The sequence below is a fragment of the Lontra canadensis genome, unplaced genomic scaffold (assembly GCF_010015895.1).
Source record: "Lontra canadensis isolate GAN:19392208 unplaced genomic scaffold, GSC_riverotter_1.0 scaffold37, whole genome shotgun sequence".
NCBI classification, from domain to species: Eukaryota; Metazoa; Chordata; class Mammalia; order Carnivora; family Mustelidae; genus Lontra; species Lontra canadensis.
Genome location: NW_022631031.1, coordinates 15,744,262 through 15,772,030, shown reverse-complemented (window position 1 = coordinate 15,772,030; position 27,769 = coordinate 15,744,262). Strand labels below are relative to the sequence as shown.

At 47.2% G+C, this 27,769-nt stretch overlaps 1 protein-coding gene across 1 annotated transcript; it reads right to left on the bottom strand.

Moving 5' to 3' along the window:
- Positions 1-807: 807 nt before the first annotated feature.
- On the bottom strand, positions 808-24,775 carry SBSPON (somatomedin B and thrombospondin type 1 domain containing). The gene is made up of 5 exons (XM_032869194.1): positions 24,524-24,775; positions 14,456-14,650; positions 5,362-5,452; positions 3,558-3,734; positions 808-1,273 (listed from the first exon to the last, which is right to left on the bottom strand). Exons 1-5 carry the CDS (start codon positions 24,735-24,737, stop codon positions 1,156-1,158), a joined length of 795 nt encoding a protein of 264 aa, XP_032725085.1. The 5' UTR covers positions 24,738-24,775; the 3' UTR covers positions 808-1,155.
- Between the last annotated feature and the right edge of the window lie 2,994 nt (positions 24,776-27,769).

Here is a 27,769-nt window from a genome sequence, read left to right as displayed (position 1 = left end):
CATTTGTAATAAAATCCACATCTTCCATAATTTATAACTGCCTGCCACCCAAACAGAAGAAAATATACTGTAGAAAAAAAGTAGTAAGTAAAAAAAAAAAAAAAAAAGTAAGAAAAAAGTTTAGTTTAAACTTAAATCTGAAAGATTATTTTAGCTTCAAGTTGTAAGCCTTGGAAACGATCTCAGGTGCTAATGATGGCAAAATCTGCAAAATGAAAGCTTTGTTTCATTCACCGCTGCCAGAATTCTCTTCATGAAAATCATAGCATTGAAGGAATTTGTATTGACCTAGAATGCACATCTGATCGGTCTTGTCAATTAACCAAAAAAAATTTCTTCTTCGAAAAAGCATTTTTAACATAGCTGTTGGTTTTTCATTATAAAACGCTTACTAAATCTTAACTTGTCCTGTGGAAAATTATTTGTGACTGCTTTCTTCAATTTATTATTTGACAATTTATGTTATAATATATGGGAAATGTGTGTGTGAGAGTATACAGATATCTGTATACATTTTTTAAAGCGAGAAGTTTTTAAGAGATTACAGAACAGAAAGAAGGAATGCAAGATTCAAAACACGGGTGCCCTTGGGGCACCTGGGTGGCTCAGTGGGTTAAGCCTCTGCCTTTGGCTCGGGTCATGATCCCAGGGTCCTGGGATCGAGCCCCGCATCGGGCTCTCTGCTCAGCAGGGAGCCTGCTTCCCTTCCTCTCTCTCTGTCTGCCTCTCTGCCTGCTTGTGATCTCTCTCTGTCAAATAAATAAATAAGAATCTTTAAAAAAAAAAACAAAACAAAACACGGGTGCCCTTGAATGACAACTACTCACCAGAAAACGGACCATATTGTTGTAATTTCATTGCAAACAGACGTCCATTCTGTGTTATGTGGGCGACCTTCAAATGAGAGGACTCTGTAGAAGGCCAAGGACACAAAACCACAGGAACCTTTGGGGCGTGTCCTCAAGGTAGTAAAAACAAAGGTACTGGGTATCTGGAGAACTGGCCATGCATTTTCTTTCTCTGCTTCAGAATGTGGCAATGACATGTGTTCAGGGACTTAGGCCAAATGGTTTTTGAAGTTTTATGAAGCACTGAACATGACATGGTAAGGTTTAGCACGTTTACAAACACATTCTGAACTATTTACATCTCAATCTATATAAAAATAAAACTGTGAACAGCTGGACAAGAGCACTGATCCACTCGCCGAACTTTTTTCCAGGTTCCTTGACATCGAGGATTGCCGATGGCTTGCCAATGGAGAGTCTGATTTCTGAAATGGTATTTTGGAAAGTGTTAGTTATGCTAAAAGCAAACCAAAAAGAATTCTAATTTATAGAATCATAAATTGAGGTGTTTTATTGTTCAAAGAATGATCATACCTGGAGTTTTGAAGTGCATTAAAAATTGAAATTTAAAAAAAAATGATCACAAACTGAGTTTCCCTTCTTAGGGGCTCCATCAAAACAAGTTACAAGTTAGTCTCTATTTGAGGATACCTTCTTGTGGAGAGAGCAGTTTGAGGTTACTGTATTCATTTCTCCCACTTGATCCGAATATACGAAGTGTTACATAAAGGAAAATGGCTCCCTGCTTCATGTATATTCAAATTAGAGGGGTCTGCCCAAATGACCTCTTGTAATCCTGAACTCCTTGATTCCATAATGAAAAAACGGGAGAAGCGGGAAGAGCAAAGGCAGATTGTTGAAATTATTATTTTTAAATTTATTGGAACCTCAGCCAGGGTTTAAGGGGCTTTCTGAGTACAAATTCAATTATAAATTCATTTAAAGACAAAATATGGGTGAGAAATTCAGAAAAATGTTAAGTCTCAAGATTGGTTTCTATTTGATAGGAATGTCTTACCTACTTTACTGTTCATGTGGTGTACTCCTTACAAAGTTTATTAGGCACAAGTGACTAATAAACATAAATTCAAGTTATTAAATATTAAAATACACTAAGGGAATGACAACTAGCTGGAAAGGTCGGTATTTTACTTCCTAATCTGTATTTCTACCAGTTCCACCTAACATACTTAAAACCATAATCCGTGTGTGACTGAAATTGGTCTTTGTCTAATAGCTGACAAGCATGAAGTCCTCTCTTAGGAAGAGTGTTATTACCAGATTTAACTGATAAATGAATACAGGATTGGAACAGATTTTTCAGGGTAAAAAAAAGTTTTGAGGGTCAATTCTTTTGGACAATCTATAGATTTCTGTAGGTTTCTGATCCTGCAAAGCTGAGCCCACCACCATCTCAGTCATGGTTCTAGGATGCCCCCCCACTCCCCATTGGGCAGTGGTTCTGAAACAATGCTGTGGGAGTAAACCATCTGGGCAGGGGTCAGCAAGCCACAACCCATGGGCCAAATCCAACCCACCCTTTGTTTTTGTGTGGTCTGTGAGTTAAGAATGGTTTTTTGTTTCTTAAAGAAAATCGATGGAAGAATATGTCATGACACATGAAAATTACATGAAATTCAAATATTAGTGTCCACAGATACAATATTGTTAGAAAAAAGCCAGTTCACCTGTTCACGCAGTGTCTGTGGCTGCTTTCATGCTATGATGGCAGAGTTGAGTAGTGAGACCATATAGCCCACAAAGCAGAAAAATCTATCTGCCAACTCCTGACCTAGAAGGTGGTTAAAAATCCACCCCCAGGGGCACCTGCGTAGCTCAGTTGGTTAAGCGTCAGCCTTTGGCTGTGGTCATGATACCAGGGTCCCGGGATGGAGTCCCACATCAGGCTCCTTGCTGAATGGGGAGCTTGCTTCTCCCTCTCCTCCCTGTCCATGCTCTATCTCTGTCTCTCTCTCTCAAATAAATAAAATCTTAAAAAAAAAAAACAAAAAAACCAGACCAAAGATTCTGATTCACTTCATCTCAAGTGGGGTCAGGAATGTGTGTGTGTGTGTGTGTGTGTGTGTGTATGTGTGTGTATATATATATATATATACACATATATATATATGTGTGTATATATATATATACATATATATATATATGTGTATATATATATGATCTTTTATTTATGAGAGAGAGAGAGAGCATGAGTAGGGGGAAAGGGCAGAGGAAGAAGGAAGGAAGAAGGAGAAGCAGATTGCCCCACTAAGCAGGGATCCCCAATGTGGGGCTTGATCCCAGGACCCTGAGATCATGACCTGAGCTGAAGGCAGTCGCTTAACCAACTTAGCCACCCAGGGGCCCGAGGAATCGGAAAATTTTAATTCATCATCCCAAAAGGTTCTGATTCAAGTGGTTTTCAAAACACTGCTTTGGAGTGATCAGGTTTTCAATGGTCATTCGGGAGCATGATATGAACCCCAACATCCAAATTTACCCAGTCATCTCTGCTATAGAGCCTCTGGGTCCCATCGTGTAAACTGGGTCCTGGATTCAGGACTTGCTAGACAGAGGATTCTCCTGACTTGGTGTTCTGACTCCCGACTCATGCCCTGATAAGCTACATCATGGTCTGCTGTTCAAGAGAAGACAGATGTGTGTCAACGGAAAATAAGAAAAGTCCTTCAGCCGATGTCTCTCCCTCACCCATCTGAGTCCAGGCCATCTCCGGAACAGCGAAGGCTCACAGAGTTCATGGCTGGGGGCTGACAATCGACGCACACCGTGTACCCCTCTCGGAGATACTGCATCCATCGAGTCAGGGGGCGGTTTTCCAGAGCGCAGTGAGGAGTCAGGGACTCCGTCTTGAACTCCATACAGTATCTAGAGCAAAAACACAGGACACTTGCACAGGCTGTAATGAGAGAGAGCCTAACGCTGTAAAAGGTCTCAGGAAGCCCGCAACCCCCGAGGACACTGGACAGACGGGAGGAGGTGGTGAGCGCATCTTCGTAGCCTGGCCACCCTCACAGGACGCCCTGTCGAGTTTCTCATTTGCGGAACTTCGATGATGGACGATGCCTGACGGGCAACTGCCGTGAGGCTTGGGGCTCTTCTCCCATCCATGATGGAACTACGTGGTCAACGTGAGTTGGCAGAAATCGGGATAGCCTGTTTCCTACCTCATCTGACAACCAAATTATGTATAAAAAGCACATTTCAGTAGGAAAATTCCCCTTAATAACTTTGCTGGTAAAGAAAAATAGAAATAGAATAAGAACTTGCTTGAGTCTGGAGTCTGAGACCATGTGAGCCCCTGGAGGGCTGGTCCTCAGTGTCCTGCCCAGCCCCCGAGACGTTCTGCCTCACGGATGCTCCCAGGGGCTTGCCCCATGCTCCCCAACTCGCTCACCTGCGTGATCTGGGCTAATGATGAGTTGGAAACTTGAATCCAAGCATCAAAGTTCTACTGGGCCTCAGAGATAAAGGGAAATGGGAAGCTGGAGACATTTTTCTGTGACGGAAGCTAGTGTCACCTTACACGGAACTGTGGAAATCTCTAGCACCATAGTGACTAGACTCTGAAGGCCCGGGGGGAGCATCCAGACATGGTTGACTACTTTAGAGTCTTGTACTAAAAAGCAACATAATTTTAAAATTCTTCAGGGAAGTAAAGCATAGTAAAACTCCTGCACGTTGTGTTTTTGGTTCTAATTAAGCTCCAACGGACTAGTTTCTTATCTCTAGAATTATGAGCTGTCCCAGGTTAGACGGAAAGCCATTGGAAGGTCTGCTTCCGTGAGCTTTAACAGCAGTAGGCCAGTTTAGGTCCTGAGGTAGGAAATTCTATGTCGAAGCTTCAATCAACTTTAGCCAGACAGCTTAACCCAGACGTCTCTTCATCATTCTCTCATTAAATTCTCCTTACAATGCCATGTGCTAGGCATTCATATTCTCATTTTTCAAGAAGAAAAACTGAGGTGGGACAACATATCCAAGGTCTTACGGCTAGTGTGTGGCAGTGGGGGGATCCGAACAGGCAGCTTCCTGGGGTCCTTCTGCTGACGGCTGAAGAGGGGACTTCCAGGTAAGCATGGAGGTCCCCCCCAGGCTGTGCCTTCTGTCCTGACAGAAATCCTCAGAGCTGACGTGTGGGCCACTTTCAAATTAGCCAAACACAGGTGGTGCTAGAGTCCATGTTCTCCTAATGACTCTAAGAGGGACATCCTGAGTACGACTGATAAAGTGATACGATCCTTTTACATAGCGGGTTTCCTGTTGAGGGGACCCTCAGAGACAAACCTTTGTAGCCGCACAAAAACAGGGAAGAAACAAGTAGGTCCCAGCTCTGTGGTAAAGGGTCACATTTTACCCAAAGTCAACGAGCAAGTAACAGAAGAAACGCCACCACACCAAGACGAGCTTTGTGGGCTGACTTGGCCACGCCCCCTGGAAAAGCATACATTGAAAAAACCAAACCAAACTATACAAAACAAAAACACCAAATTACCCAGTGTCCTCTGTGTCTGTAGACCACCGTGGAGATGCGGCTTGTCTTGTTCTCTCCTTGTTGAACGCAGAGGTAGTTATAAAGGCAGGGACTAGGAAAGAGAGAAGAGCATCGGACACATGCAGCCTAAAGTACTCGCAGTGACCTTTCCCAAACTTGGTGTTGATCCTGTCTCGAGCCCCCCAAACCCTGAGTGCAACGGGCCACGGCACCCCACCAGGAATGGGACGGGGCCCAGTTACCGTGTCCCCAGAACCCAGTTCAAAGAAGATTTGTGTGCACGCCGATGGGCGGGGAGAACTGCAGACCTCTGACAGGTAGGCTTGTCCTTGGTAATAAGTTGACACTGTGTGAAAGGGGAGGATGGGGGGCCCGGAATAAAAACCAAGAGGAAGTAGTGAAAGATGCTGCTAAGTCAGGGGGAAAAGGGGGGGAATGGAGAAAGGGAGAGATGTTTTTTTTTTCTTTTTCCTTTTTAAAGAATGTATTTATTTATTTGACAGAGAGAGAGGCAGCAAGAGAGGGAACATAAGCAGGGGGAGTGGGAGAGGGAGAAGCAGGCCTGCCATTGAGCAGGGAGCCTAATGCAGGGCTCAATCCCAGGACCCTGGGACCTTGACCCCTGCCACAGGCAGAAGCTTAATGACTGAGCCACCCAGATGCCTCGGGAGAGAAGGTTTTTAAAGATGAAAGGAAGAGAAATAGAAGGGAAAAGAGAAAAACAGGAAGAATAAAGTAAAAGAATAGGAGGGAGAAAGGACAGAGGAAGAAGACAAGAGAGAGGGAAATGAGGATGTAAAGAGAAAAAACAAAAAACAAAAAACGAGCAGAGAGAGAGGAACTGTAACAAGGCGAAAGCTGAAGTACCAAGGAAGGTGGTGTGAGTCCCCCAGTCCCTCCCAGGTCCTCAACACCCCGCCCCGGAAGCTTCCCTGACTGCCATGTGGCCTCAGGGTGACTGCCTGGAGCCAGCCAGCACAGAATCCCCCCCACGCCAACCCTCAGCCTCGGGGAAGGAGTCAGGTTGGTCCTCTCCTCCCTGTCCCCAGCCCCAGTCCCAACTCCAAAGCTCCGGACCAGACAGAGGAAAGGGAGCCAGAAATCCCCCATCTGTGCTCTCTTTTTCACTGACTTTGTGTGTCTCCTTCCTGTTTGCCGCTCAGTGTGGGGGTGTGGGGAGGCATGTGATGCTAGGTATGGTACTGCACCTGGAGATGACCTCCCAGTGCGGTCTGCTGTCAGCTCAAGGAAGGCAGGGTTTGCCCTGGTCATCACCATGGTCCTCACACATTGGCACACGCAGTAAGCTCGTAGGCAACGTATGGCGGCTCAATGAAGTCACGGAATTGCCACCAAGCCACACGGGTCCTACCTCTCTGTGTTCTTCTGTTCCCACAGTGAGCCCTGTGGCCGAGACGGCTCAGCCATCTTTCCTACCTTTTGTTTCAGAAACTGGACCGTCCCAGGAAGGGTAGGGGCCAACTGATGTTGGCTTGTGAGCTGCCCACACCATCATCCACCTGAGCAAAGTGGCCAGAGGATCACCAAGCAGATGGGCCGAGCCTACGCGTTCATTTGACCTGGCTGCTTACTGGCTCCTTACGGCCACAAGATGGCAGCCCGGATTCTTTTTTAGATTTTCTCAGGGAGGCCTTTTGCTAAGACCGGAGCATGTAAGACCCGAGTGGCTGAAAAACGGGTAGCCACTGCTCCTGTGAATTGCAGGAATCCTTCTGGTCCTACGTGGTTTGGTGCTTAATCTCTTCGGTGTCAAAATTACTCACATCCAGCATAAGAGTCGAGGCCGTGAGACTCTTCCTTGCTGCACTCACACGTTTAATCGTTTCCCAGAGAACATGCCATTCCTTCTCAACGGGACCGTAGCTTTGGGAACTCCCAAACCCGTGGACAGAATCAGAAAGAACGAGGGAGCACATATATGTTAGGAACTCGCTGTTTTCTCTTAGCTCTGATTCTCTGGAACACAAACGTCGAGGGGATTTTAGCTTTCCCACGTATATGCCTCCATTCCTGTTCTTCTGACACATTTAGGAAGTCATTCAGTATGTGAAGAATACAGTTGCCGCTCAGTCCATGTGGCGTCGGACCAGCCAAACTATGAAATTTTCAGGATGTGTTTCTTTAGCTCAAAACATATATCTGATCTCCTTATTTGTACGGCATCTATTATTACAGAAGTTCAAATGCAACGCACTTAGTACATAGCTCGGGGCGGGGAAGGGAAATGAGGTTAGGAGGGAAAGGGCAGTATGTGACTGTAATATCTGATATAAAATCCTCAGAAAAAGTTCTATAGTAATAATAAGCTCTATAGTAATAATATAATATAGTTATAAATATATAATATAATATATACTATATTATAATATAATTATATTTATAATATAATATAATAATAATAATGAAACTAGCAATGATACGCTTCTAAGTTTCCAGGCATAATGCTAAGCACCTTTCACGTGTGAATGCATTTAATTCTTACAACAACCCTCTGGGATAGGAACTATTATTTCCCCATTCCACAGATGAGGAAATTGTGGCACAGAGAGGTGAAGGAACAGGTTCAAGGCTCCCATCTAAACACAGCGGTGTTAGGTGTTATCTCTAAAACCATGCTCCTCACTGCCTGGAGACTCTTGCAAAGTGAACCACAATGTTTCATTGTTTTACACAGCATATTTCCTATGGATTGCTTAAATGCTGTTTTATTTTCCCTTTCTGGTCCTACTGTGTCCCTAATATAACCTAACTTTAAAAGAATAAAAGGGAGGGGCACCTGGGTGGCTCAGTGGGTTAAAGCCTCTGCTTTCCGCTCAAGTCATGATCTCAGGGTCCTGAGATCGAGCCCCACATCGAGCTCTCTGCTTGGCGGGGAGCCTGCTTCCCCCTCTCTCTGCCTACCTCTCTGCCGATTTGTGATCTCTCTCTCTGTCAAATAAATAATAAAAATCTTTAAAAAAAATTTTAAAAATAATAATAAAAGGGACATCATAAGGCCCCCCCCCCCCGGGAGAGGGGGAGGGCTGGGATGGGGCCTGGGGTCCCCAGGATAGGGCAGCTGCTCACGGTGGGCACAGAGGAATGCCTATTAGGACAGCGCCTTGTATGTTTCCAGCCTGCTTCTTTACAAAGTACTTTCTCATCATCTGTGACTGGTCTCCACAAAAAAACTTTGTGAAGAAGTGCCCTGATGAGATGTTCTCAGAAAGCTGAGGCTCAAAGACATTAAAGGAAAGGAAATTAAAAAAAAAAAAAAAGATTAAAGAAAGGGAAAATTCACAGTAAATGATGAAGCAAGGACCTCAACACAAAAGACTGCTTCTGGTTTTTCTATCTACTCTCCATGTTCAGCGTCAAGCCTCTGCAGGTAGGACCCATCCTAAAAGCCAACCAGTAACCCTGGGCCTCGTGTCTTCTGTGTCCTGCCCCTTGAGCTCTGGCTTGGCTCGGTGGCAAGGAGGAGGAGGCACTTCCTCCTTGAACGAATTTCTACTGAGAGGAGGCACTTCCTCCATGAACGAATCTTCAGAAACGAGACCAGCAGCCAGATTGCCTGGGGGTCTCTGAGCCAGCATGACTTTTTAATATCTCCCCCAAATTTAATTTCCATTACTTAAGAGTGGTAAGTAATTTAGAATTATTTTTGCCTTCAGTCCCACTGCTGCTTATGTGTGGAAGAACATAGTCGGGTGCCCGGGGACAAAGGCTCACAATAAAAGCCAGTTCCCCCGCCTTCCCCTTTCCTGGCAACAATATCCAGATGTAATAGATTCTTTTTTAAGAGGCCATTTGCCAACTTTCCTGGCGTCCTATCAGCCTGGCATTGTTCGGTTTTACAGCAACTACACTTCTAAAAGCGTGGCACCGTGCATACTTACTTTGAACATGAAAGTAAATTGAATTTGCTTAGGGAATTTCATAAAAAGTTCTCTGGCACAATGGGGTGTCACCAAGGCAGGCTCAGAACCACTGTTCTGTAGATACAGTGTAAAAGGGAACAGAATGAAAATGTGACAACACCAGCCCAGAAGCATACAGCTTATGATACACATCGATCTCCTTTTAGGAGGAGTCAGAATGTACAACTAATACAATAATAGGGCTTTTTGGACTTGTTTTTACAGTAAGCATAGAGTTAAGATCTGCATTAAAGGAAATGCGAAAAATTCAATAGCTACTTTATCGTTAATAAGAGAGAGTCAGTGATCCTGTTTCATTCACGGGACTCACAGAGAGCCTTTCTATTTCTACTTAGTTACCAGAACCTGAAATTGCAATTTTAGCTCTAATGGTAACAAGAGCAGCAAAGCAATATCAAGACAGAAAATCCCACAGGATTTAGAGGCTGAGATCCAGGGTTGGATTCTGGAAGTCCTTTACAAATGCTGTCACCTGGGGCGCCTGGGTGGCACAGTCGGTTAAGTAAGCGGCTGCCTTCGGCTCAGGTCATGATCCCAGGGTCCTGGGATCGAGCTGCGCACGTCAGGCTCTCTGCGCAGCAGTGAGCCTGTTTCTCCCTCTCCCTGCCTCTCTGCCTACTTGTGTTCTGTCTGTCAAATAAATAAATAAAATCTTAAAAACAAAACCAAAAACAAATGCTGTCACCTTCCTGAGCTCCAATGTCCTCTTGGTTTCAAGGATAATGAGGCAGTCCCCTTTTCCAGGTAAGCAGGATACTGGCCCCTCAAAGATTTCCGCATCCTAATCCCCAGGACCTGTGAATATGTTATTTCATAAGGAAGAATTAAAGTTGCAGATGGAATGAAGGTTGCTACTCGGTTGGCCTTAAAATGGGGAGACGATCCTGGCTTTTCTCGGTGGGCTGAGTATAATCACGTCCTTCAAAGAGGAAGAGGAAGGTGTTACTACAGAAGAAAGCTGAGATGCAATGTAGCTGGATGTGAAAAGGGAGGAGGGGCCATGAGGAGAGAAACTGTGACCCTCTCTGGATGATGGAAAGGGCAGGGAACTGGATTCTCCCCTCCCCGAGCCTCCCCAAGAGCAATGCAGCCCTGCCAACACCCTGATTTTAGCCCAGGGATACCTGGGTTGCACTTCTATCCCACGGAACCCTAAGATAACAAATTTGAGTTGTTTTCAGCTACAACGTCTGGGTTCATTTGCGACAGTAGCCATAGGAAGCGAATACGCTGTCCTATAGGATGGCTATGAGCACTGAGTCAATAATGTCGGTCAAAGCTCTCCACCCCGCAGCTGCGAGGGACTGCTCAGCCGTGCACCCAAGTCTCCTGCTCGGGGAATAGAAATCTAGTGGAGCCGGGAGGTGGTCACCGGTGACCACACAGCCGGACTGAGAGCTCCCAGTGGAAGAAGGGGCCCCTTCTCCGTGTCTCCACACAAATCCGCTCGCTCCTCACCCTGAGCTAGAATTAGCTGATAGGCTTGGTACTCGAGTTTGATCTCCAGAACCCAGCATAGCGCTGGCTGTCGAAGATGCTCAGTGAACTTTAAATGAATGACCCATGTCAATGAATGCGTGGGAATTGCGGTGACACGGGTGAGACAGGGCTCAGGGCGATCCACCACTTCCCTACTCTCATTTCCCTCTCGTTGTCCATCGTTTTCCCAGGTGTCTTCCACAGAACACTAGTTACTCGGTGAGATCCCCTGGGAAAAGGGGTCATTTAATCAAGGAAGGTGGGAAAGCATCCCATATCCTATCTCCCTCTTGTAGAATGAAAATGCTTATCAGCATATTAAAGCCTCTGAGAAGGTCTTCCTTAGAGAAGACAGTCTGATTTACCCCATGTTTTCCTGACTAAACCCCTGTTTTGCATTTGGGAGCTTCTGCCCTCGGGAAAGTGGCATGTGAGGGATCCAGCTATGAGTCGGGGCTGAGGGAAGGACGGTGCAGACACACCCAGGCTAGAGCAGTTCTGGAGCTTTGGTGAGCAGCAGAGTCCCCTGGACGCCTGGATACAAGCACAGTGCTAAACCCAGCACCAGCGAACCCGACCTTGTGGGTCTGGGTGGGGCCCAAGGAACTTGGTTTTCTAACAATTTCCCAGCTGAGGACAACGCTGCTGGCCAGGGACCACCATTTAGGAACCACCAGATTGGAATATTCGAGGGATCCTGTCTTCCCTGCCCAACTTGTGACAGCAGCCATCATTTCCACAGCATTACCACAGGAGAGTGCATCTCAAGAACCAAAATCAGGGCTGCAAATGCTGGTCCTCAGTCCCCAAGGAGAGAGTTCGCCTCTCTTCCCAAACTAGATTTTACCCAACCTTATTAGGAGAGGTGGAGGCTGAGTACAGATCTCTCCTGTTGGTGTTATTGCTAAGTCACTAACACCTTGTGGGGAGTCACCTATGAAGACTGCTGCCTTATGTGGAGTTTGGTGGGAGGGGTGGGTGAGAGGGGTAATTTAGGAACAGGAGGACAGGCCCAGGGGGTTTGCCCAGAGGAGAGAGGAGGACAGCTCCAGACAGAGACCAGAACCCTAGAGGGGGTGGGGGGGGTAGGGGAGTGTAGGGTGTGGGCCCAGTGCTCTCTGGTGTCCTTGCCCCATGTTCCATAGCATTCTCTCATTGACCTTCCTATCCCTTTTCCTGTGACCTGCATTAGGCTATTATAAAGAGATACTCAGACTGCAAAGCGGGTCTGTGACAGCCTGGAGTAGCACTGAAGAGTCAAATGTACTTAAGAGGGACCTTCTAGCAGCCAGACTCCATAGATGAGCAAAGTAGCTGCTTCCCGATGGATCAACTACAGGTTTTAAGAGTCATCCAAAAAATCAGTAATGGCCTCCAGTGACTTCCTTCCCAATAGCCTTTTTGTTGTGCTCTGTTGAAGACATGAGCTGACCCTGGTTTTGTTCCATGACTGTTTCTGTGAGCACCGAATTACTTCCCTGGGAGCCCACAAGACACCTCCCTGCCCCCTCAGCCCTTCCATTAGCCACGCCCCTACCACAGCCACAGTTTCAAATCTCAGATTGGACCACATGAGAAAATGCTACAGTGGTTCTCCAGGGTTCGTAAGATAAAGACCAAAATCCTAAACAGAGAGCGGGATGGCTGCTTCCCCTCTCAATGCCAGCCCCACTCTCTGCGCTCCCCAGATTCTAGCCTTCCTTCAACCTCTCAAAGGGGCCTTTGCTTCCCCACCATTAGAGAGATGAGTCAAAGACGGTCTCTAGGTCGTTGACTTCCCCCACAGCAGGCTGACAACTGTTAGCTCCAAAGCCCACTGGCGGCAAACTCAAATTTTTATGCATCCAAATTGTTCTCTTTTTTTTTAAAGATTCATTTGTTTATTTTGAGAGAGAGAGAGAGAGAGTGTGTGTGTGTGTGTGTGTGTGTGTGTGTGTGCTTGAGTGAGCATGGGGAGAGGGGCAGAGGGAGAGAGAGTCCTAAGCAGACTACCCGCCTTCTCCCTCATGAGCACAGAACCCCATGGGGGGACTCGATCCCGCGACCCTGAGATCAGGACCTGAGTGGAAACCAAGAGTCAGCCCCTCCAGCAACTGAGCCACCAAGATGCCTCCCAAATTGTTTTAAAACTTGCCAAACAAGCAGATTTTTAGCCATTTGGGCCCTGCCTGCTTTACCTACCCTGTGAAACTATAACTGGCACCTGCTGGCCATTGATGAGCTAAAAAGTCTGGGAGCTGTAAGACCCCAAGCTGCTACCACTCTTGGCCTTGGACACTCTGACCCAGAGACTCCCAACTATGCTGCCTAGTTGCCATCCCCTAGACACATAGCTGCTAGAAGATTCCTCTCCTCCGCCTCTGGATGGTCAGGCCACAGCCTCTGGACTTCCCTTTCTCACGCAACTCCATCCAAGCACCACCCAAAAAGGCTTATTGGGCGTTACAGCCTCTGTGGTCCTGTTTTTCCCACATCAACCCCAAATTCCTCGAACCTCTCTACCTGACTACCTGGTTCACCATGCAAATCTCTGGAAAGTTCTACACTTCACAGCCTTACCTGTCCCTCCTTAGAGAAGTCCCTTCCCTTCTCCACCCCTGTGGCTCCCCTCCTCCCCCAAGACCAGGGGATATCAACTTATTACACACACTCATAGCTCCAAACAACTCACTTGTTCAAGACCAGTTGCACCAAATTGCAGTGGTAATTTTCTGGGACCGATTTCCTAAGATAATCGATTATCAACCTCCCCATTCTCCCCCATCCACCCCCCATCTGCATGACAGCAGGCTCCCATCAGCTTATGTCACCAAAGTAACCCTGGCACCCAGCTCAGTGCCTGGCAACCAGTAGATGCTCAATAAATATTTGTGCATAGAATGGGGGGGCGGGAGGAGCAAAATGGCTTGACGAGTGTCATGTTGGCATAAAAATTTCCAGTTTCCTATGAAAAACATATGGCCTTTGTTATCCAGAGAAGTCAATGTTTTTACTCTATCAGGTTCAACGTAGATCAACACCTTGGTGCTGGCCTTGATGCTTATTTCTTTGTGAGCTTTGTACAGCTCCTGACTCACCCATCGGTGGAATTCTGGCCCCTCCACCGGCCACTCCACAACCAGAATGATCTTTTCAAATCACAGATCTGATCACATCAACCCCACTGCAGTCAGGTGGAGAGGAGGAGTTGTTTTATGAAAATCATTTATCACTGCTTGGGAATTAATCATTTTTCTATTAGCTTCCCACGTGTGTGATGAGCCTTCCTGACTACACAGGCATTAAAGGAGCAAGATGAATAGTTACCTTATGGACACTTACTATCCGGTGTGAAATACTGTCATCCTACCTACAGTCCTTTGCCGCCAGCTTGAGTTGGCTAAACATCCCGACGCACGCGCCCTTTCCACCAAGCCCAAGCACAGAAGCGGGGACCACCCCGGGGTTAAGAACGCCCCGACCCCGGAAGGCTGGAGCAGGGAGGCCCTGATGCCGCGGACACTCCTTTATCAAGCATTTCCTGAGCTTCCTGTCGGCTCTGGGCGAACCGGCCCATCCCACTCCCCCGCCGCGCGCACGGAACTTTCCCCGCTCGACACAGGGCCTTTCATGGGGAGGAAGAGATGGAAAACCAACACAGACAACAGAGGCGGCCGCGGCGAAGCCCTCCGTACCGAAGGAGTGCCCGCAGCCCTGGCCCTGGGGCGTCGAGTAGTCCAGGCAGCCGGCTCTCTCCTCCAGGGGCGGGCAGGGCGCGCCGCCGTTCCGGGGCTCCTGCTGCACCTGGCGCCTCCGCACGCGGGCCGCGGGCTTGCACTGGTCGGCGCAGCCGCTCCAGGGGCTCCACTCCCCCACGATGCACGGGCGAGCTGAAAAACAGCACGGCGGGATGGGACGCTCACCTGGGTAAACCCAGCCGCCTGCCAGGCAGCTCCCGCCAACATCAACAGTCGGGGTTAGCCCACGCACGCTGCGCTTTGACTGCGCCCTGCATCGGAGCCGGGGCACAGTCTCTGCAGGGCTCGGTGGGCAGGGACCCCCCACCCCCACCCGGCTCCGCCCGGACGGGGTAGCTGATAACCCGCCCCTCTCCGAGCCAGACAGGCAGCTCTTCTGGGGTCATGAAGGTGGGTGTCAGCCAGGGGCACAGCCCAGTTAAGAGAGTGACGCCTTTGGGTACTTCCTCATACTCTGTGGGCTAAGATAAGATCTTTGCTCTTTCATTTCCTTGATTTTAAGTTTATCCCGCCCTGCTCGGAACATTTTTATTTTAACAGTAATAGGTATTCATTGTGGAAAAACGTCAAGGGAAAAAAAAATGTAAAAGAAAATGCCCATCACTTTTTATCCTCAAAGGTGTCCCTCCATCAGACCTGGTTAGGGCCACACTGAGGGACCTCTAGACTTGGGACTTCCCTTCCGCGTTCCATTCTCATCCTCCACGGCTCTTAGGCCCCCTAGACCAGGATAGCTGAAGTTTGCAGGAAGGCAACCAGAGCCCACAGAGGAAAAGAGTACAAACGGTCAGGCATGAAGGGGCAGAGTCCGGGGCAAGAATTTGGCAATTCTCTGGCCATGACTGGAAAATCTCTGTGGTTGCATTTTTAACTTTCCCATTCAAAGTCCTAACAAACCTTTTAAAAGGACTATAATGAGTTTTTCAGTGGAATTATTTCAGGACTTCAGATTGTTTATAAGAACGAGAGTAAGAAAACAAAAGATGTGCCTCCGAACTAGAGGCCCAGATAATTCCCTTCCCACGAAATGTGATCCACTTTCTCTACCATCCTCATACTTTCCAGCTTACGGAGTCTTCACCAAGAAAGCACTCTAACCTCTCTGAAATCTTGACTTGGACTTCTGACAGCTTGTACTTGAAAACTCATTTGACCTCTCAGCACACTCTCTTTGGGGTTCATGGATTTTGAAAGACCCATCTTTTGGCAGCACGCAGCTCACCCTGACACGAAGAGGGTCCCACACAACATGAACATTGGTCAGTAATTCAAAAACCGCAGACTGTTTTAAACCATGCTTCTATTAATCATCTAAAAACTCACAGGCATCCCACGTCAGGTAGGGAAGGAAGCAAGAGACTTGGAACCTGAGACTTATCACCTGTACCTGCCATGCGCACATCCATTGGAAAATCAGTAACAGGCCACTTCCTGCTCTTGTCCTTTCTTGTGGATCCCTCCCATTTTCATGATCTCCGTTGGGCCCTAGAGCCAGAGGCACTGAAAGAGACTGCCTGCTGGGCTAGGAGCTGGCTGAGAAGCATGCATTCTGTCCTTAAGTCTTCAACAACTCTCTGTTACCAATCTCTTCATCCCTGAGCCTAGTTAGTCTTGCCATGATGTGTTGACCTTTAACAACACTTACTAATATGCTTTAAAAAAACAAAATGGGACACTTATTTCATAGATCAACATTGGACACCACCCTGAAATACAGTTTTGTCATGGCATTAACTCAGAATTTAGTAATATGGCCTCGGTTTGAATACACGCTATCCATATGGTAAAAGATCATACTGGGGACAGTTTTCTGACAGAATTTAGTTTCCCGGTATTTCTTCAGCATTTGTATCTCACATGCAATGTTTATTTATTTTATTTGGTTTGCCCCCCAGTTAACATCCTCAAATCACGGAATCACTGAATCAGTTGTTTTTCCTATCAGTTAACGTTTGACCTTGGAAAATGCTATGTTTCATATTTTCTTCCTTTTTTAAAGATTTTATTTATTTATTTATTTGTCAGAGAGAGTGCACAAGCAGGCAGAGTGGCAGGCAGAGGCAGAGAGAGAAGCAGGCTCCCTGCTGAGCATGGAGCCCGATGTGGGACTCGATTCCAGGATCCTAGGATCATGACCTGAGCCAAAGGCAGCAGCTTAACCGACTGAGCCACCCAGGCGTCCCTGTTTCATATTTTCAATCCATGACTTTAACAGCCTCATAAAGAAAATCAAGGAAGTTCTGGGTCCTGAGCGTCATCTTGACAGCTTCATTATAAAACAAAATGAAAAATACTTCACAAAGAATTATACAAATATAAGGGGATTCCACAAAATATTTTGAGTCGGAAGGCAAATCTGAGGTATTTATTCCTATTCTGCACAAAAGATTAAATTCATGATTGCGAACTTCTAATTGTTTGCAGTGCAATTCGTCATAGATCACAAGAGATCTTTGGCCGCAGAGGCCAGGGGAAGTACAGGAACTTCTGACAGATTTATCATCTCAAGTCATATATTACAGCTGCCTGACACACATTTCCTTCGAATTATTCCATTAGTATTCACATCTATAGCCAGTGTGTCAAAATATTCTTTCTTAAAATCTGACTTTCTCAATCTTCACATTTCCCTAGTTATCACTGGAGGCCAGTAGACCTAGTGAGCAACATGATCATTCCTGACTCCAAGTTTGTCACAGTTTCCCAATGTCCTAATGGTAGGATTTAATGACATCATCCCACCCCTTTTAGGAAAAAAAAAAGAAGCTTAAGTTTCACGGATGCCAGGATGCTCCATGAATGGTGGTTTTCTTTTTTCCTGTTTAAACTCAATGTAATATTCAGGTGGAGTTTCCCAGAAGCAGACTCTGGGACATGTATTTCTTTCTCTTTTTTTTTTTTTTTGTAAGATTTTTATGTATTTAATTGACAGAGGGAGACACAGCAAGAGAGGGAACAAGCAGGGGGAATGGGAGAGGGAGAAGCAGGCTTCCCTAGGAGCAGGGAGCCCAATGTGGTGCTCCATCCCAAGACCCTGGGAACATGACCTGAGCCAAAGGCAGAGGCTTAATGACAGAGCCACCCAGACACCCCTGAGATGTGGATTTCAATGCAAGTAATTTATTTGGGAGGTGGTCCCAACAAGTGTAATAAGAGCAGAAATAGAGACGTAGACACAGAAGAGAACATAGACATAGATCCCTAAGTTCCTGCTTTAGGCCCACTGGGCACGTCTGGCTCTCCACTCACTAGGACATGAGATAATGGATATAGGCAGAGGACAAGGAATTATCAAGTCCTTTCTGAAGTTCTGGCTAGTCCCCCCTCCTCAACAACTTTCTGGTTATCATATGTCCCTACCACAACCAAAAGGAGAATGGCCAACAAGGGGAAATAAGTCATATATTTCAGTAGGGAATCTGCCCAAAGCAAGAGTAGAGCCCACTTTCTCATGTCCTCACAGGAATAGCCAGTCATATCAAAGTATAATTACCTTAAAAGATTTTACACTAAGCTTTAAAAATATAATAATAATAATAATAATAATAATAAATGGCTTTTTAAACTCTCTCAGTGCATTGCTGTTGAATTTGAAATAAAATCAAATTCAATAAATCAATAAATATTTGTCGAATGAATGAATGAATCAATGAATGAAATGTCATTGGACAAATTCCTCCTCCTTCCAAAACAAATTTTCTACATTGAAACAGATTTTGGTTTGCTCATATCATTAGTTAGAAGCCAAAGCACTAAGGCTCCAGAGTGGGAAAGGGAAGCTCGCTGAAGGACAGGAGCAAAATCAGAAAATCCCGGAGCCAAAAGTATGGGAATTCTTAACCTGGGCGAGAGCTGTCTGGGCTCTCCCGGCAACGGTGGCCCCAAGGAGTGTCCTGGAAAGGACCATGGCTTTCTGTGCCTTCAGGTTACATAGATCCCAGCTTCTTCTGGCAGCCGCAAATCCCTCAGATGCTTTTAAGTCCATGTATAGCTCCTGGCAGTACCGCATCTCGAAAATAACAAGCTCCTTTCATTTTATTATCAGTGGCATGGAGCAGTATTTCCTCTTATTTGATCCAAATTTCCCTCACTCAAGAATTTCAGAATACGGTGGGGAAAAAAAAAAATCTATGTTTATCTTAGCCATGCAGCTCAGGGACTTAATGTCTCAGGAGGTCCCCTTCCTTCTCCGGCAGGGACCTTCCAGGATGACAACTCCAGCTAAGAGACCCATCTTTCTAGACCCCTCCCCCGCCGCCTCAGAATTACCAGCGGGCCCTGTCCAGGTCCATTTGCAGTCTCTGTGAGCAGGGGCAACCAGAGCTAGACACACTACTCTCAGTCTTAGGTGCCAAAAGGTAACTAAAAAAAACCATCTTCTACTGTTTTGCTTGATGATCTCTCGATCTCTCTCTCTCTCTCTCTCTCTCTCACACACACACACACACACACACACACACACACACAGTAACAAACTGAGCTGACAGTCAGTCCTTCCTTTCATACATAGAGTTTGGGCTCTTTCTTCTTAACATAAAACCTTGCTCTCATGTTCATGCGCTGTCTCCTTGGCTAATCACAGATCTGGCCCTGCCTGCTTGGCTCTTTGCCGCCTAAAAGTTTAAGGCCACCCACGAGCAAGTGATTTCCTTCTCATGGTTTTTGTTTTTAAGATTTTATTTATTGGGGCGCCTGGGTGGCTCAGTGGATGAAGCCTCTGCCTTCGGCTCGGGTCATGATCCCAGGGTCTTGGGATCGAGCCCCGCATCGGGCTCTCGGCTCGGCTCTCTCTGCCTGCCCCTCTGCCTACTTGTGATTTCCATCTGTCAAATAAATAAATAATTAATTAATTAAAAAAAAGATTTTATTTATTCATTTGACAGAGAGAGACACAGTAAGATAGAGAGAGAGAGAGAGAGCAAGCGAGCGCACAAGCAGGGGGAGTGGGAGAGGGAGAAGCAGGCTTCCGGCTGAGCAGGGAGCCTGACGTGGGACTTGATCCCAGGACCCCGGGATCATGTCCCAAGCCCAAGGCAGACACTTAACGACTAAGCCACCAAGGCACCCTTCTCCCTCATGTTAAGTTCAAATAGTCCTAAGTCATTGCTATGAAAATATTCTTATATTTTACCCACAGTGTTAACATTTATGCATAGATTTGATTCTTGAGATTCTGTGGAAGAAAAATAATTCACACACACACACACACACAGACACACACACACACACCCCTCATGGTAACATGATTTTAAATGTCATGGGCCTTTTTCTCTTTCCTCATGTATCCCCTTTTCTGAGAAATCTTGTCAAATCTCTGAAGGTCAAGAGGGACCACATTGCCCAAGTGCCTATTTGCCACCCCCTCCGAAAGCTCCAATAAAATGACCAAGTATTTTTTCCTCTTGCAGAATACAGGCCCCTGTGTTTTTTTTTTCTTTTGAGATATTAACTGGATAAGTTCATGAAATCTGAGAGAGAAATAAAAAGGTCTCCTTCATTAGAAAAAAAACAGAAATTTATACACCAGGCAACCCCAGAGAAAAAGGACACATGAATCAAAAAGATAATTGTGCTTTTACTCAGTAGTCAGTGTCCAGGTGAGGTGTTCTCTTCTTTCTTGCATTTCTGTATTTTCCAAGTTTTCTGCAACAAACATATTTTGCAGACAAGGGCGGCAAGGGTCATATTCGAAGGCACAGATGGTTAGAACCCAGCTGGTGGAGCTCTCTGCAGCCACAGACAACATCCCCTCAGTGGAATGACTGCTCGGGTTGTTGAAACAAACATAATTCAGTGACACCAGCATGGCTGTTGGGGATTGTAAGGAGGGGCAGGATACACTTTTTTGCCTCCGAGGAGTATCAGCCAAAAGAGAGAGAAGGCTCACTAACTCTACCAGTATTGATCTGGGATGTGCCCTGCCAAGTACAGAGCTTCTCATAAAGTCTCATTCCTCTGAGGGTCAAAACGTAATGTTTAAGTGTGTGGGCTCTGGAATTAGAGTTCCTGGGTTCAAATCTCACTCCATCACAGGTTGACTAACCATGACTTGGGATGGATTCCCCAACCTCCCAGTGCTCTGATGACCATGGCAGTGAGTGGGGAGACCCAAGTAAGACTAGAGTTTTGAGGTGCCTGGCACGGAATGAGTGTGGCGGAAGGGTTAACAACTTTACCCTCCTCCATTGAATGCCCAGGGCTGCAGCCCAAGCCTGCAAAGTCAAGTCATGCTGAATGCTGGCGCCAGGCCCTGCTCATTTCTCCTCCAGAGACAAAGTCAGGGGAAGCCGCATGCTGCTCTCGACCTCTGTGGTTCCAGTAAAACCTCAACTTTTCTAAATCAACGTAGACGGTGGAGTTTCAGAGCCTGTATTTTCCAGTACATTTGTCCTTTCTCCCACCAGGTATGCGGTCAGCAGATTTGGGCAAGTTAGTTTCCTGGATTCCCTGGGAAATCCAGAAGAAAAGACTGGGTCACACAGGCTACTCAACGTTTGCCCTGCTCCCCTTGGGTTCATTATTACTCTTTCCTGAATTTGTTCATCAAAAAAATCTAGTGCCACCTGCTGTTTCTACGATCTTAGAATGCAGACTCTAGGAACCCAGGTGATGAACTAGAGACTGGAGCATCTTGAACCTGATAAGGAAGCCTTGTAAGAAGTTCTTTCAAAACAGGGAACTTGGATCTGTCTCCTCCTGTACCATTCTCCATCCGTGGTCAGGCACAGTCAATGGAGAATTTTCTATTCCTTTTTTTTGGGGGGGAGGGTGGTTGGAGATAGAGGTATATAATTGGTGTTGAAACTGATACCAACATCATAATGAGATTTTTCCGAGATTCGTTTCAGAACAGATACTTTGGGCAATTCAGTAATTCCACAGATCCAATAACTTGTTTTTATGTTTACAAAGTGAAAGATTAAAAAGTCCTCTTCAGAAAAAGAAATCCCAGTATTCCATCTCTTAGCTACACACACACACACACACACACACACACACACACACACAGTCTTCACAAAGAAGAAAAAATCAGAAGGACGAGAAATAAGGCATTCTCAGTTCTCCTGCCATAGCTCCATTTTTGGTTCCCATATAATGTCATTTCAGTCCAAAAGGTTTCAGAGGGCATCGACAGGTAACATAGCATTGGGTAAGGGAAGAGATCCTAAGGGACAGAATGGTTCTATGTCTTTGGAGTGGCTGGTGGTCCCCGAGGTGCCGAATGCTGACATCTTTAGGAATCAGTAACAGCCATGCACAACAGATGTGGCAGATGGCAGCCCCAAACCGGGCCGCCGTGGGCCCAGACGTCACTGTGCTGCCCATTCACGTTAACTGACTGATGGGTGGGCCCTGGGACGGCGCCCACTCCCACGTCTGCATGAGGCTCCTGCGAGGCCAGGACACCTCTCCAGGGCTAAGGAGATGGAGCATCTTGGCTCCGCCGCGCCCCTTCTCACCCTCAGCCCTGCAGAGCGAGCAGGCTCAGCCTTCCAAGTGGCCAGCTTCCAGCTGTCTCTATTTTCTCCTCTCCTCCCCAGAAACTCCGGGCGCAGAGGAGTGTTTTGGTCCTGTGTCTGCTTCTGCTCAGGCCAGCGAGGGCCTCTGCTAACTCCCGGGGGAAGGGCAGTGAAGGCTGAATATGTTCCTTTTAAAATTCTTTGGGGGCTCCTTTCTTTTCCCGGTTTCGGTTTCCATGCCCACTGCTCGCAGCTCTCCCTTCCTCAGGCGCCAAGATGCTGTGATTTCTTGGGGAGCCCCTCCCAGGATAGGAAGGTCATCGCTTCTCTGCTCCTCCTTACCCAACACATCCCCGTGCCAAATGATAGGCTTTTCATTGGAATAGTTCTACCGCCTGCACTGAAAAGACGGGATTTCTTTGTGACCAAATAAAGACTTTGAGGATTCTGCCACCCCTCACAGCCTTGCGAGGCCTCCCTGGAAAGCCAGTTCTTCTCACGACACTCGGTTGTCCTACCCGAGCCTCTTCCATGCCTGAATCTCTCCGTACCCAGCTGGGTTTGCCGTCTGTCCCGCCTCGGGGCCGAGCCCAGTTCCTGGCACCAAAGGCAGACACCCACAGGTCTGTGGAGAAACCACATGGTGCTTTCCTGCGAGAATTCTCTCCCCCTTCTGGAGACTGCCTGCTCATTCTCCAGGACCAGGCTTGCACGTTACTTCCTCCGGGAAGTCTTCCTTGAATCCCTTGGGTCTTCCGAGTTTTCATTTCCTTGCCTCTGGGAGTCCTCATTTGGGCACTAAGCATATTGTAGGTGGTTCGCTGGTGTACTCCCCTGCTTGACTGTGAACCTGTAGGGAGCAGAGCCTGTGTCTTCCTCCTCTGTGCAGCCCTGTGCTTCCCACAGGCCGGGGCACATTATCTGGTCTACAGGAATACAGGAGTTTATGCCTGATGGGCCTAGGGACTGTGCCTATGGGCCTTTTGTTTCCTAAATAAGTGACTCCTCACCTTACTTGAGTAGTAAAATACCGTGGCCTTGAAGCAGGAAAGGGAGACAGGCTTATCAAAAAGATGATCAATATTTGTAGGTTAATCATTAGCTTTCAAACAGGATAAAAAAAAATCTTCATGTTTTTCAATTGCATTCTTTCGGGAGCAGGTCTGGGTGCTACCTTGCCTGTGGTGGTGGCCTCTTCTGGCTTCACAGAGGCAGAAGGCCTGCTCCTCTCCACAGGACGTCTGATTCACCAACTAATGACACAGACCTGCAGGTTATTTTCCCAAGAAGATGCGGAGGATAACACAACCCGGGGATCCTTGAGGCCAAACCCTGACATATGTGAGGCATTTGGGGTGACGAGATGAGCAAGTTTACTCTTATTTCTGGAGCTGGCTTCTCTCAGGTAAACCTTGTTCTTTAGGACTAAACTCACCATTCTTTTCATTTAGTTAAATCAACATCTATTGAGCCCTTGCCAGGGGCTGTGGCACTGTGGGAAATTGAGAGATGAAAATGACTGACGCGGGGCGCCTGGGTGGCTCAGACTTTAAGCGTCTGCCTTCAGCTTGGATCATGGATCCCAGGGTCCTGGGATCATGCCCCAAATCGGGCTCCCAGCTCAGCAGGAAGCCTGCTTCTCCCTCTCCCACTCCCCCTGCTTGTGTTCCCTCTTTCACTCTCTCTCTCTCTCAGTGTCAAACAAATAAATAAAATCTTTAAAAAAGAAAGAAAGAAAGAAAAGAAGATGACTGACCCTACAGGAAAGCCAGCAGGATTAAAACATAATGGGAATCCCCAGATAAAAACCTTTATCATGCTATAGAGATAAAATTGAGTGCAAAGAGCTTATCAAACACCTCCTAGGAGAAAGGGGCTGTGCCGCCACATGCTGGAGCCTAGAAATGAGGGCCGCTGTGATCCTCCAAGAACTTGTTCTGCAGAAGTAAGTACCCTACGAGGGCAAGCCCTGGGCACCAAGTGGGGTAATTACACATCCCTTCTCTTTTCACCCCTCATAAGGCCCGGAAGATCCCTGAGGGTTCACAGAAGGAACATGGTGGAGCCTGGGCCAGGGACGTGCCCCACAAGCGGACATGCCATGTTTCCAGGTAAGAGGTTCCTGAACCGCACACACTTTGAGGAGAATGGATGACTCCAGCCCTTTCCATCCAGGCTTTCGTGGGGAGAGGTGCTTTGGGGTGCTATATCAAGACAGAGAGGACTGAGGGATCCCTGGATGGAGGGGGCCGGAGGACCCTAGGATAGAGGAAGCTGGGTGTACCTGGATGGAGGGAGGGGTCTCGAGGACTCCAGGATGCGGGGAGCTGAATGCAGCTGGATGAAGGAGGCTGGTGGACCCTAGAATGGAGGGAGGTGGACCTGGATAGAGGGGTGAGAGGTAGGCCAGGAGAGACGTCTGGACACGCCTGGATGGAAGGGGCTGGGGGATCCTGGCGCCTGAGCTGCGGTCCCTGGTGTGGGATCGTGTGTCCCTTGACTGCTGGCAAAGGGCCGGTGCCCCACCCTCGGCCCCGCCACCCACCTGGGCATGCCCTGGCGTAGTCGAAGCAGCAGTCCCCCGTGAGGCGGCAGGCTTGGTCGCAGAAGCACGTCCCGTAAACCCTGTCCAACCTCCAGCCGCGCACGAAGCAGGCGGCGTCCCGGCCCGGGCAGCAGCGCCCCGCCTCGGCGCAGCCGGCCAGAGTCCCCGGCCACAGCCGCGCCAGCGCGCACAGCGCCAGCCACAGGGTCCTCATGGCCAGCGCTCCGGCAGCGCCTGCCACTGCGCAGAGCTTCGGGAGAGTGCGGGCTCCTCGGAAAGCGGCGGGCCCGAGCAGCCCGAGCGGCCGGCAACGCGCAGCCCGGCCCGGCCCTGCTCCGCGCCCGGCCCGGCCCTGCCCCGCGCCCGGCCCCCGCCCTCCGCGCCGCCCCTCCCCAGCCCTGGCGGCGGGCCGGTCGGGGCGCGGGCGGGTGCTGCGGCAGCCGGCTCCCAGGTGGGCAGGGCGCCTCTCCCCGGGGCGCCCGGATCAGCGCTCGGGGCGCCAGCCCCTTGCCCGCTCGCCGCCCTGCGCCCCTCGCCCGCGGGGACCGCCCTGGGAGAGAGCCGAGCAGCAGGTGCCCCGGGATCCTCGCGACCCAGGACCGTCGGACCCGCCAGCGGCTCGGCCAGTACGGCCACATTTCCTGCCTCCAGCCTCTGTTTCCTAACGCTGGGTCTCAGGTTCATGAGTGGGCATTTTACTCTGAATCCTAGAGACGAGTAACTGTCGCTTGATGCGCAACAAACCGGTCTCCGCCGCCCAGTGTGAGCGGGTCACCCTGTCTTCGCAGGGGACAACTCACGCTGTATTTTCTTGCGGAACCCCAGTCTCCGCGGGTCACAGAGGCCCCTTAGAAGCAAGGAAGTAAGACCAAAGCAGCATCCTTTCTTTGCCGTATTTTATGATGAGATTTTTTTTCCTGGCCCAAGGAAATGCCACTTTGCTTCGCTGAAGGGGCAGTTGATGGATGTTAAGGAAAGGATAACAAAATAAACTGTGTTCTGCTTTCTGTTAGAGCAGATTTCCCCAAAGAAACCCTGCTTAATGATATTGTAGCAATAAATCCGGCTTTAATAAAGCGCGCATCTAACTCCTCATACATTTCCCTCCCCCTCTCTCTCCAGATTTATTACACTTTCTGCACCTCACTCTTTCTGTTAACCAAAAATTATCCTGGGAGTTTTATTTTATTTTATGTTCTTAAATCATTTAAACTATTATGGTTTGGGTGAGAAACCAGGAACATGACGTTTCCTGTATCTGTGAATCTAAGATTTCTAATGAATTTCAGAGACGAACTTTTTCCCTTTCTCATGCAAAGACTGCTTATAGAGAAATTTCCTTTACTCTTTAGAGAGACAAGAAACAAAAACGTTAAAAAAATTCTTCACTATAGAAGTAGTAAGACAATAAAAAACAAGAAGTTATGAAGTGAAAAAGATTTCATACATCATAAGAACTGTATCTTATCAATTTTAAGGAAAGCACAGTCTAAAGTCAAAAGAAATTCATTCTTGGTGATTATTCATACAAATAAATCTCAGGGTTGGAATTTCATTTTTGCTTTACTCTTTAGTTAAGTCTCTCTTAGTTTAGCAATTTAAATAAATAATACATAGTTTTAAAATGTTTTGTATTTTAAGTTCTTGGTAGTTGGTACTAAATAACTTTGTCAGCAAATTACACCCTCTGCTTTTACCTGTGTTGTAGGTTTTATTAGCAGCTTTGTACTAACTCATTCATGTAATTTATCCCCCGCTTCTCCCCTAAGGCTGTCTCCTTTATGGAATGCCTTTAGCTGGAGACAGATTCTGTAATGCCGTAAGAATCTGGAGTTGTTCCAGAAAAATGTAAAGGAAATGATCCACTAAGTTCATTTTCAGGAATAAAACATGAAATGAAGTGATATGGGAATGGAAAAAGATGATGTCCAGTTTAGAAGGAATAAACATATAATGTCAAATACCTCCCCCCCCCCCCGCCCACTGCCCTTTTCTTTATGCCTAGACAAAGCCAAAACCAAAAACCAAAAAAGAAAGTTGGGGGTCTGTGCTCAGGAGGTTTGGGTCTGTTTCTGATTCTATGATTTCCGACAAATCACCTCAGTGTCCTCACTTCCAACACAGAACGCTACAACTTTTGAGATCACTGTGAGATGGCTACAGAAACAAGGTAATATGTGTAATTTGAGCACAAAATGGGCACTGATATCTACTAGTGTCCTAATGCCCACACCCACCCCCGCTCCATAATTTAACCCTAAAACCAAGCAAAAGATAAACTTGGTTTTAATCGTGTGCAAAATAGAGGCGGGCACAATGTAGGAAAAAAAAAAGTCAAAGAAGAAAACCACAAATAAATGATTACTACTTTAACGCCAAACATAAAAGGGAGCTTGTCTCTGATAAGTAACATTGAAAAAAAAAAAAATTCATGGTCTCCAGTTAAAGCTTGCACTGTCTTGCAAAGATCAAGATAAGGCTCTCCCCTAGCAGGCCCAAGCAAAGGGAACAGCTCCTGCAGGATGGGGCAAGGTCGGGGGACGCTGACATTTAAAGCAATGGAGTCCACATACTTGCTGGAAACTGCGTGCAGTCCAACGTAACAGTCTGTCACTTTGTTTTCCGGTCTTGTGTTTGGAGAATAGGAGTCATCCCCGTGATCATGTGGACGAATACAGGAAGTAATCAAAAGCACCTTAAAAGTCACCCTTTCTTCTGAAGTGTTGTCTTTGGAAGCTATCCAAGATGGGTAAAATTACAGAGGGGGAACAGAGGCCTTTCTGTTCATCAGATTCCAGAATGCAGTCATTTTAAAGGACATTCACATATATGATCTCATTCAACCTTGCATAATTGTGAGGAAAATATTGGCACTCCCATTCAGCAGATGACAGAGATTAGACGTGTAGCTAATTAGTGACAAAAGGGGACTAGAACTAAAATTATTCTTTCCAAAACATTACAGAGTTCTTCCCATTACTTCAAGCTTGCTGCTGGTGGGGAGATGGTAATGGAAAGTAGAGACAAGTCAGATTAAGTGCTTATACTAAATACTGTAACTAGTATTTGGGGAAATGAAAATACAAATCACTTCCCAAAGTGTTTGGATACATTTAGAATGTAAAATGGATCAGGGGTTATGAAAGGCATCCAGAATGCTGTGAGCGAGATGGAGGGACCCTCTTGAGGTTGATGAACAGAGCAGTTGATTCTGGCCGGTTTGGGGACATGTGTCAGAGTCAGAGT